Source organism: Rhizophagus irregularis, chromosome 13, assembly GCF_026210795.1.
Source record: "Rhizophagus irregularis chromosome 13, complete sequence".
Taxonomy (NCBI): Eukaryota; Fungi; Glomeromycota; class Glomeromycetes; order Glomerales; family Glomeraceae; genus Rhizophagus; species Rhizophagus irregularis.
Genome location: NC_089441.1, coordinates 3,117,875 through 3,129,830, shown reverse-complemented (window position 1 = coordinate 3,129,830; position 11,956 = coordinate 3,117,875). Strand labels below are relative to the sequence as shown.

Sequence of the window (11,956 nt, the reverse complement as noted above, 5' to 3'; positions counted from 1 at the left end):
ATTAAATTGTAACTATCATAGTAAATTTGGTCAAGATAATAACGCAAGAAGGTAATTTTACATCTCACCATTAATGGGATAAAGACAAGGTAAAAAAACATCTCGTAAAAACCTTCTTGGATTGTATCACCTTACTTTCTTTATCTGCATAGTGCACTCATAGTGCATGTGCATGTGCAATTATGCGAGTCAGGTTAGTCACACGAGGAGAATCAAGAAGGTAAATTTTGCGTCAAAGTACGCGAAAAAAACAAAAAGTTTGTAATACATACAAAAAAATATGTGATAAAAAAAGGCGCGATTTTTATCAAGATCAACTGACGTCAGCAACTTTTTTTATAAATTAACTGTACATTTTTTATTTGTTTTCTTCCAATACTAGTTTTTTTTCATTGGTTATTTTCTTTCCTTCTTTATTTTAAATTTAGTTTTTACACAAGCATTTTCCCGACCACTTTATTTTATATTCTCCCGAATATCTCAAGTTTAGTCATTAGTTCACAGAAACTAATTTACTAGTTGATATAGTTGGCAGAATTTTTCGGTTAACGCTACTCTGAACACTCATAACAACAGAGTGGAATTACATATTAATTACGATATTACCTCATAATCCTTCATTTATATAATTTCATAAATTTTTATTATGCCAGAGCAGTCAGGAACTGGAGGAACAAGAATAATTCGATCACGTACAATATGGGAACGAATTAAAAGTTGGCCGATGGATCGTATTAATAGATTTGAGGAGGACTTTAATACGAAAGATTGGGATGAATGGAGTCAGGCTTCTAGGTGTGCTTTTTTAATTCGCTTGACTTAACGTTATTTACGCGACTAGAACGATTTCACTAATAACACATTGTGCTATTATAGCTGGTTTGCAGCTATTGGCCTAAATACTTTATCTATTGTGTTGCGGATTGGACATTGGTTTGATGGACCAAAATATGATCCTATACTTAACCCATTTCGCAGTTCTTTAGCAGTTTGGGTGTGTATGAATTCTTTCTAAAAATATTTGTTTAGGCTGAATCGTCAATTCATAATTTCACTTTGATTTACAGCTTTCTTTTTGTGAATGGACGTTATTTTCATTAAGCATGGTCAACGCTATTTATGTTTATTTATCCACAAAAAATTATCATCTCTTTGAGCATCGCTTAAATGTATGAAATTCAATAGTTTAAGGATATTGTTTATTCTTTATATTTTTTGTGACTCATTAATTTTTCTTATTAGGACCGACCAAAAAGTAATAATGTTCAAATGCAAGAAGTGGGTGAACCTATACCAGCATGGGCAGAAAGATACCCTGGTAAATTTTTGTAAGTTATTTTGAATGATTTTTTTTTTTTGATAGATGATTTTTCATTTTAATTAAGAGGACGAATTTTTAGCTACCCTTTATTACAAGTTATTTTTGAACATCCCGGATTTGACCCTAACAGTGAGTGTGTTTGGGTGATAACTATGTGGTGTCCTTCTAGTTTTTGTTTAGATCTTTTCTGGTAATTATGAATGCAGTATTATTTTTGTTTATATTTTGGAGTTAAATTAAATCTACAACTTCTATTTAGTTATTATTCTCCAGCTCAAGTTTTGATTCTTAATTATTTGACCGGAGAAAATTACTTTTATCTTTTGCCAGCGGCAGTAATCATTGGAATTCAAGTAAATATAAGTTAATTATAAGCTATTCTATGTCAACTTGTTATTCCTATACTAATTTTTTTATACAGTTGAAGGTTCTCGTCAAGCTATATCAGTCTCTTATCAAAGACAGACAAATAATATTCGATGAAGTTTATAATGAATATACGGAGAAATTTGTCAACCCAAATTGTTTCGTTCACAAATACGAAGTCGGAATACAAACCGATGTTAACAGGCCGTGGGATAAAATTAATATTAATCCTAGATTAAAACAGAAACAAAAGAGCAAAAAGGAGATAATGGATAAAAATATTTAAAATATCAAATTTTTCTTCATAAAATCATAAGAACGAATCAAAGGCTGTTTCGTTTGGACATTTGAGAGTGTTTGCTGTAAATAACCTTAGACATAATTGTACAAGATCATCTCTTCAATTTATTTGCTGTTCCATATCTGCACGTTCGCAAATTTTCATTCATTTTAAAAGAAATAATCTTTTAATATTTAGGAGCAATTTATAATTATAGATTGGTAATAATTCGTAAGTATTGTATCATTTAAATCGCTTTGATTAATGCATATTAAAGTAAGGCTAGCTAAAAATCTAATTGTGATTATTTTAATTTTTATATTACCGATTATTAAAAAAAAAATATTGTAATTATTGAATCGTCCATTTATTATTACAATTCCTTTTTATATAGTAATAATACAGAAATAACATTATTTTTATTATTTTGTTTTTAATAGGTAAGTTTTTCATTATCAAAATAAAAAAAAAAGGTATTTAAATAATAAAATAAAATATATTCTAATATAAAGTAACAATTTTGAAATTTGAATAATGTTGCCAGATGTGTATTAGTTAGGAAGAGAAAATAACAATAAATGAAAAAAAAACAATAGCAATAATACAATAAAGTTATATAATAACAAATTTATAATAAAAATTTTTTTTTTCTTTTTTAAAAAAAATGATTCAATCCCAAAATTATGATATAATATATAGAAAATGAACAAACGTGAATGCTGTCGATTATCAACAAATAAAAAAGTGAATGTTTCCCCTTCCGTTGATGAAAAATGGCCTCTCCCATTAAGTGAAAGCAATTTACTCGATATCAAGATTATTTAGATTATCGTTTAATTATACGTAAACTTATTGTTCAAGCCCAAACCTATATCAACATAGTTAAATATTTGAAATGAATAATATTATCAAATAATAATAAAAAAAAATTAAATATAATTTACCTTTAATAATGAATCCCAACTACCCGTACACAAAGCCATACCGTCACTTGATACACCTAAGCAGCTAACACGATTTTCGTGTGCCGCCAAAACACCCACACGTTCACCTTTTAATGTATCCCAAACATTACAATTGAAATCATCATAACCCGCAAATAGAAGACGACCAGAAATCGAAAAGGCAACAGAAGTGATACCACAGAGAATATTATCATGCGTATATTGATTTAATTCTCGATCGGCACGTAAATCAAATAATCGACAAGATGCATCGTCCGAACCAGTTCCAAATGCATCTCCATTAGGGAAAAATCTAAGAAATAAAAAATTTTTTTTGACCCATTTTATTGTTAAAGCACAATCCAAAAAAAAAGTTACTTACTGTACAGCATTAATATCTGATTCATGACCTGTGAATGTTTGTACACAGCGACCATTTCGGATATCCCAAACTTTAGCCGCAGCATCACAAGCTCCAGATACAAATATTTGCTGATTAGGTGCAAGAGACAAACTAAAAAATTTCACTGTTTAGCGTCGATTCATTATAAGAAATAATCTGATTGGGTTCAAATATTTGTAAATTTAAATACCTCATTACATCACCAGTATGGTCATTAAACTCTAATATTTTCATTCCAGCATCAATATCCCAAAGAATACAAGACATGTCACCTGACGATGTCAAAATTTGTCTATCATTAAGAAACCGACAGCAAGAAAGGTAGCCAGTATGAGAACCCAATTCTCGAGCAACTTTAACGGAACCTTCTTTTGTCTTTAGGTTATAGATAGAACAAATATTATCCAAACCACCACAAGCAACAAAAGCACCAGATGGTGCGTAAGCACATGTCATAACCCATGAGGATCTAAGGGGAATAGCGTGAACTTTATTGGTTGTTGGAGCATCCCATACGATGAGTTTACCGTCTTGTGAAGCAGATACAAGATGACGCTTATCCGAAGCCCAGTGCATTGCATAGATTTTCGCGAGATGACCTTTAAGGGTACGACGAACTTTCATTACAATTCTTGGTAAAGGTTCGATTTCAGCGGCCATTGTTCTCACTATAAATTCAATAAAGGAAAAAAGAAATATGAGAACAAAGAACTTGTCATATATTTTGAAATTTAAAGAATTATTATTAAACTAATATTTTAAGATTCCGCAATTCACTAATTTATTTCAATTCATATTATTGGATATCAATTACTTTTTAATCCTTCTTATTTATCCCTTGTTTATTGATTAATTAATTGAAATAAAATTATCTTGAATAATGTGTAATCACAACACCAAGTTTTTTTTTGCTAAACTTATTCTATAGGTTTCATTCAAAAATATCCTCGTATATATCCTCGTATATATAAAGGTAATCCAAATAAATAAATATATTCGAAATAAGATTTTCAACTATCAACTAAAAGTTAAATCAAAAACAATCTCTAAGTACATACGAGACGTGTCAGCTAATGTATCTTTCCTCATCTTAATTTTTTCTTTTAAAGTTTCTGCTTCTTTGCGAGCAGCGGCTATCCTGTCTGCAATTTCGGACATTTTGTGCTTGAAGTCAAAGGAAAAGACAAAATATGGTCGAGGATGAAAGAAACGTTTGTACAAATTTTTCTAAATATTAATACAATGTATTTAAAAAAAAGGGCAAAGAAAGAAAAAGGCCACGGAAATTAAATGTGGGCCCCAATCAGGTAAATAATCAACTAATATCTTTGATTCAGGTAAGACAAATTATAAGCTTTGTTTATTGGTTATTATTCATGATTAACCAATTTGTATATTTGGTCGATTACGATTAATTTGTATTCGGCAATTTTTTCTCCCAACTATAGATAGATTTTTTTACGCGTTTTTGCCTTCTTTTAAAATTTTATTAAATGTAGAGTCAGAAATATTTTAGGGCCCACAACGATTTAAATGCATTTTTTGCCGTAGACTAAACAATTTTTCCCTGAAGCAAAAGTATCGGTCCTAGTGACCCCCTTATTGTAAATATATAAGTTAGCACCGCGTGGTGGGTCAAGAACTACACCAAGTCATTATGTATTAATTTTATATTATATAGATAATACTATCTTTCGCAATAACAGATAATATGTTTCTCTCTTAATATCAAAAAAAACTAAAAACCGATCATTTATCAGTAATTTTATAAAAAATTTTATTAAATTTCGAATATGAAAACGATGATCACCAGTTGACGAAAATACCTTAAATTTGATTTTATCGTTTTTATGAACATATGATCATATTTCGAAATATTCTCTCAAGGGATATGCGGTAGTAAAATTGTGTGCCAAAAAAAAAAATATAGCTTTAACTGTGCTATCTAACAAGACTAAAAATATCAACTGTAGCAGTAACAAAAAAACCATTATATTTATTTGCTTTTGATGTAATTTTATAAGCTTTACATCTGTGAAAAGTTTGGAAAACATTATTTTGTATTTGTGGAAAATAAATGATATTTAATTGTAGTATTTTCTCAGGGCTAAGGCAATCACTTATGTGGCCTTAGAGCTGTTAGCAGATGAGAAACACTCAGGAAGGCCTCAGGAAGACCAGGCAAAGCCCAGACATCCCATGACTAATAAGCCTGATTTATGAACCATCTATCATCCCATACTTTTTGCATGCAAGTATAGGTTTGGATCTAGACCTGATAGAACCTCCTACTCATTCTTCATCCATATTTTGGTAAAGATGGCTCAGTATTTATATTAATCCACCCCTGACCACCTAAACATAAGGACTTTCATCAGTTGCAATGGACTATCATTTCCATACTATTATGTTAGGTATAAGGTCTCACTTAAAGGCCATTACCAATAATACAGTTGTAAATCTCCAAGTGGTATAAAAGTAATCATCTGAACAGAAGGTACTAAGAAAATATAGACTCACCCCTTAAGGTGGTTACTAATCATTAAAACTGCTTAATATAACTGGCATTTCAGAAACATTATGGTTGATTTAAAATCCATTTCAGAAGGTCTACTATTACAAAGATATTGTACACTTGATTTTACCATCTAGATAGACCATCTAGCGTAATAAGACAAATATCCAGGATTTCGCTTATTTATAATAAAGGTCACTGTAGAAAATTGGCCCTTTACTAATAGTTTTTACCTTACTTTTTTTTAAAATTCTATTGGTTAATTAGCTAAAAAGGAAAAAAATCATAACAATATAACATAAAATTTCCTTTTATAGTAGAATCTGCAAAAAATTTTATATATAATTTTTACCTTAGACCTGGGTGACCTATCTTATAAGTAAGCGAAATCCTGGATATCCCATATTATCATGATATTGCTGATTATTTTGCCAATTACTTGTCCAATATTATCACATAAAAAAATACCGTTGAATTGATTTTTTCACAAATTTTACATAATAATATATAAAATTTCAATTTTATTCACTTTATTTTATTTATTGGTTCTTAAAATAATTCATAAAGATTTTGCCAAATATCAGACATATATTAATTTTACAATAATTGTAACCATTTATTTAATAATAACTTTTAAGTTATCAAAAATTATCCATATTTATTTTAGCCATTGATTTTTGAATACTGTAAAAGTTTCAAGTTTCGTCTAAAGATCTGTGGCTTTGCCTGAGGCTTCAAAGTCAGATTAGCAGATGATTGGCATATATATAGCATATATATTAATTATTGAAAAATTGATGTAAAATCTAACTTTGGAAACACATCTTATTTTGCCACAATACTTTTATATTAAATTATTGATAAATTAAACTATTAAATAAAATAATTTACATAAATTGTTAGAACATTTATTGTTTGGAATAAAGCTTCAAATTTAATGTGGTATCACATATATCATGATCGGTAAGTGATCGATATTGTAATATAATGCATGTTCATCCTGTTATCTAACGTATTATACCCCTTAGTAAAGCATATTATATCCTTAATAATATTATAGAATAACCATTAAAACAAGACCATTTTCCCAAAATATGCAAGTAGTGACTTTAAGAACAGGATTTTGAAACTTCCAATATTTTTTTAGAAAACATTAAGAGGATATTATAACCTTTTGTTAAAATATGCAGCCTAACTGTATATATTAATTTACCATGATGCAGTTTAACTTACACTAATCCCTGTACTTCATATTATTAGTAGTAACATCTGCAGTAAAATTCTTTTAATTTTCATGATTAATAAAATTGAATCTGCAACTTCACCATAATCAAATTTAATAAGAAAATGCTATTTTAATAACTATCATATTAAGGATGGTTAACTTCAAAATACATGATATTTAACTAGATATATATAAAGTAAAAAGTTATATTAAAATACTTCAAATTCATTATTTGAGTTCAAACAATATTTTTTAAAAAAAATTAAAATTAATATATAAGCTTAAGTATTGGCAAAAGTTAAAATATATATAAAAAATTCTACATTGAATTTTAAATTTAAATTACCAATTATTATTATATATAAAATAATATATAAATATTATAAAAAATTTATATTATAAAAAAAAAAAATATTGAAGTAATAATTTATTTTTATAAATTTATCTAAAATTAAAATTTTACATAAATTAATTATAGTTATTTTTCAGTTTTCATTATTACTGTATTACTAAAAAATAAACAAATATAATATTTTTCAAAGTAAATAACTTTATAATAATTGAAATTATCAGTTAAATTGTACTGTATGGTAAGAGTTTATATAGTATAATATAATACTATAATATAATTACTGTACTTTATTATACAAATTTCTACAAATTAAAACTGTATAGTATTCAAAATAATTAGCTCAAAAATCTTAAAATTTAACTTTATGAGAATAATATAAAAATAAAACTTCTATAAAATAAAATTTTATAATTTTTTATTAAATTTCATCAGGAAGTCACGGAAAAAATATTCATCAAATGTACATTGGCCACTTGATGTACATCATAAAGAAACGCTGAACATCGGACCCTGCAATTTACTACTGATGTTACAATATTCGATGTTCATCACCAATTCAAAATGTTTATTGCCTATACATTACGATATACATTATTTTAAAGATAATAAACATCATATCAATATTTTACTATTATTTATATTATTATTGAATAACAAATTATTTTATTAAATTACACTATAACAATCTATATACATTAAATTAAACTATAACAATCTATATACTAAAGTCTATTAAATTAACTCAATACTCTGGAACAAAAAAAAGTTTTGAAGTTATTCTTCAAAACTTACCAATCTTCGTGTCCAGGAAATACAACCTACAATAAAAAGATAAAAGTATTAATAAAAAAAAATTAATTTAATTAAAAAGTTTCGAAGTGAAACTTCGAAACTTACCAATCTGTTAAGATTCGTATATACTTACGAATCTTGGCCTTCTTTTTCCATTCTTCGAAAACCTACCCGAGACCTAAAAAAAAGAAAAAGAACGGTTAGTAATCGTTCATAATAATAAAAAAATAATAATAATAAAAACAAGATTCGTATATACTTACGAATCTTGGTTCTTTCTTTTGGTTCTTTGGAAATCCACCCAAATCTATGAAAAAAAGAAAAGGAATGGTTAGTAACCGTTCATAATATTAAAAAAAAGAAGAAAAAAACTAAGATTCAGAATACTTACGAATCTTAGTTCTTTTCTGTTATTCAGAAGCCCATCCTAGATCTATAAAAAAGTAAAAGAATGGTTAGTAACTGTTCTATAACATTAAAAAAAGAATCTAAGATTTATAAGATAGAATACTTACGAATCTTAATAAAGGGTTTCCTTTTTCCGTTCTTAGGAAACCCATCCGAGACCTAAAAAAAAAAGAAAAATGGTTAGTAAACCGTTCATAATATTAAAAAAAAAATCTAAGGTTCGTAATATAATACTTATAAGCCTTAGTTCTCCTTTTTCTAATCTTCAGAAGTCCACTCGATCCTATAAAAAAAAGAAAAAACAGTTAGTAAACCGTTCGTAATAATAATAAAAAATAAAATAAAAAAAAATAAGGATTCGTACTCATACTTACGAATCTTTGGGTTTTTCCGTTCTTTAAAAGCCCACCGATCCTATAAAAATCAAAAAAAAAGAATGGATAGTAACCGTTCATAATAATAAAAAACAATAAAAATAAACCAGAATTCAGAATACTTACGAATCTTGGTTTCATTCGTCAGAAGTCCACCTGAACCTATAAAAGAAAGAAAGGAACGGTTAGTAAACCGTTCCATAAAATAAAAGAAAAAATAAATAAACCAAGATAAGAATCTTAGTTCTAACAAAATCACCTTCCTCCATCCCCTTTCTACGCGTCCTATAAAAAAAAAAATAATTAAAGAAATGTTAGTTCGTTTCTCATATTTAAAATAAAAAAATTCTCCTTTCCCCATTTTTTACCTTAAAGTCCAGTTTCATATTCAAGCTGGCGTCCTATTATGCGTCCTACAAAAAAAAAATAACGAAAAGAAACTTTACTTTGTTTCTTAAATTAAAAATAACAAAAAATCCTTCCCCTTTTCCATTCTTACTACCTTAAAGTCTGATTTCGTAGTATTCAAGCCAGCGTCCTCCTAATACACATCCTAACATGTCATTTGTCAAAATCTAAATTCCCCAAACATAACATTTCGTTTCTTTAGCTATGTAATTTGTAAATTCACTATCTTTATTATAGACTGGAGAAACTTTTAAAAATAAAAATAATAATAATCTTCATTATATTCTTGTATTTTCTTTTGTATTCAATTGTAAAAAACTTGTGAGGGTATTTGAATTAAGGTAACTGGATGTAACAGTTAATGTAATGAGTTATTAAATGTATATATAATCTTTTGTATAAAAACAAAAATTAATACTATTAAAAAATATTTATAATTTTATAAGTATTTGAGTTAGCTTAATAAAAATTTACATATACATCAGGAAATTTGTTTAGGCGTAATTTAGTGTAATATTTTGGAGGTGGTGTAAAATTTCGAAATATTACACTAAAAACGTAATATTACAAAAGTTTATGCTCTTAAATTTGAATAATTATAGTAATTTAAGAATATCTCACTATCTACTGATCCAATCAAGACGATCTATAGCTCATTGGAATCAGCTCATCAAGACGAATCGAATGGTAGTAAAATCATATCTTTATGTTTGATAGATGACTTTCTATTAATTAAAAACTTTATTGCATACTATAGAGCGTTCTATCAACTGTAGAAATGCGAATTCACTACCATTCGATCCGTCTTGATGAGCTGATTCCAATGAGCTATAGATCGTCTTGATTGGATCAGTAGATAGCGAGATATTCTTAAATTACTATAATTATTCAAATTTAAGAGCGTAAACTTTTGTAATATTACGTTTTTAGTGTAATATTTTGAAATTTTACACCACCTCCGAAATATTACACTAAATTATATATGCTTAAACAAATTTCCTGATGTAGGTAATTTTCTAATAAACAACTTATTTAATCTTTTAAGTTCTGTTTTAATTAACTAAAATGCAAATTATATTATAATGTATAGCATAGTAATTTTATGCAAAAAAATTTATATATTTACAAATAAAAGTTAACCTAATAAAAATTATTATTTGAATAATCCTATACCTATTAAATAATTTTATTTATTTCTTAATTTTATAAGACCTGTTTATTTAATCAAAATAATAAATATTATAAAATAAAAAAAATAGGCAGTACAGGATCCGCCTACTACTAAAATAGGTTACCCTGTGGCCTAAGGTAAGGTTTACATATAAAACTCTTTGAAGATCCTACTATAAAAGGAAATTTTATGTTACATTGTTATGATTTTTTTCCTTTTTAGTTAATTAACCAATAGAATTTAAGTAAATCCTAAAATAAGATTTCATATGAAAGTGAAATTTCTACCAGTAACATATCTTAGTAGTAGGCGGGGTCCTGGCAGTACATTAATTTTATGCAAAAAAATCATATCTTTACAATATTAAAATTAATATCTAAATATTTTTATATTTGCTAAACAACTTTACTTAATTTTATAAAATCTGTTTTATTTAATTAAAATAATAAAATTAAATTATAAATATTTAAAATAACTTAATAAAAATAAATTATTTTATACTTTCTAAATAATTTTATATTATCTACAAAATCTATTATATTTAACTAAAATAATAAAATTACACTATAAAATAAAGAAATAAATATAATATTAAACATTTTGCAATATTTTTTATATAGCTTGATTTGACTCACAAATTAGTTTAAGCTTTTTAAACTAAATTTAATACTGGTTATTTTATTTTTTTATTATAAATATTTGTATAATATTAATAAAAATAAAAACATTTATATTATATAAATCATATAAGATATATAAAAAATATAACTAATTTAATATCACTAAATAATTAATGAACTATTTATTATATTAGATAATACTCACATATATAGTTAATTATGCTTAATAGGTAATTGCATTTAAAATATATTATCTTAGCATATAATGTCTTACTTTTTATGTAAAAATACTATAATATTCATTATGCTATAACTTTTTGTAAATTTTTTAAGTAAAAATAAAAATATAAAATTATAAAAAATAATCTGATTATTCTTTATTTGCTTTTACATCTATTTCAAATAGAAACTTTTGAATTAAAACTTTCATCCTAATGTAAAATCCTTCTGCAATTATAAATTAAAGGAATTGAATAGTAATGCAGCTATAATTAATTGCTAGTAAGATAGAAAAAGTTTATTTGGATAAAATTTTATTATAAATGATAAGTTGTAAAATATTCTAAAGACCATCAGATACCTATAGCATAAGATTATAAAAGGTAAAAATATTGGAAATTCTATATTATATTTAACTTAAAAGTATAATTTATGATTTGTTTTAGAAATATTCAAATAAAATGTAATATAAATATATTTAATATAATATGTATATAAAATTTTATATTTTAATAAACTTATTACTTTTAATAAAAATAAAAATAAAATAAAATATTA

The 11,956-nt window shown here is 25.9% G+C and overlaps 2 protein-coding genes across 2 annotated transcripts; one reads left to right on the top strand and one right to left on the bottom strand.

Moving 5' to 3' along the window:
* The first annotated feature begins 374 nt into the window (after nt 1–374).
* Nucleotides 375–2,470, top strand: OCT59_005256 (uncharacterized protein). Its single transcript, XM_025314112.2, has 8 exons — nt 375–795; nt 877–994; nt 1,068–1,169; nt 1,243–1,328; nt 1,401–1,511; nt 1,581–1,674; nt 1,743–2,198; nt 2,413–2,470. Exons 1-7 carry the CDS (start codon nt 647–649, stop codon nt 1,971–1,973), a joined length of 891 nt encoding a protein of 296 aa, XP_025185913.1. The 5' UTR covers nt 375–646; the 3' UTR covers nt 1,974–2,198; nt 2,413–2,470.
* On the bottom strand, nt 2,356–4,560 carry OCT59_005255 (uncharacterized protein). The gene is made up of 5 exons (XM_025314113.2): nt 4,373–4,560; nt 3,505–3,982; nt 3,294–3,425; nt 2,912–3,224; nt 2,356–2,835 (listed from the first exon to the last, which is right to left on the bottom strand). The coding sequence occupies exons 1-5, from the start codon at nt 4,470–4,472 to the stop codon at nt 2,824–2,826; spliced, it is 1,035 nt and encodes a 344-aa protein (XP_025185914.1). The 5' UTR covers nt 4,473–4,560; the 3' UTR covers nt 2,356–2,823.
* Nucleotides 4,561–11,956: the final 7,396 nt, after the last annotated feature.

Bases quoted from the DNA above. Each gene is read 5' to 3' on its own strand.
- OCT59_005255 (XM_025314113.2), bottom strand. From the start codon at position 4,472: ATGTCCGAAATTGCAGACAGGATAGCCGCTGCTCGCAAAGAAGCAGAA. The intron at 3,983-4,372 runs GTATGTACTTAG...TTGAATTTATAG, and splicing joins TACATTAGCTGACACGTCTC to TGAGAACAATGGCCGCTGAA. The intron at 3,426-3,504 runs GTATTTAAATTT...GAAATTTTTTAG, and splicing joins CATACTGGTGATGTAATGAG to TTTGTCTCTTGCACCTAATC.
- OCT59_005256 (XM_025314112.2), top strand. From the start codon at position 647: ATGCCAGAGCAGTCAGGAACTGGAGGAACAAGAATAATTCGATCACGT. The intron at 1,170-1,242 runs GTATGAAATTCA...TTTTCTTATTAG, and splicing joins TCTTTGAGCATCGCTTAAAT to GACCGACCAAAAAGTAATAA. The intron at 1,675-1,742 runs GTAAATATAAGT...TTTTTTATACAG, and splicing joins CAGTAATCATTGGAATTCAA to TTGAAGGTTCTCGTCAAGCT.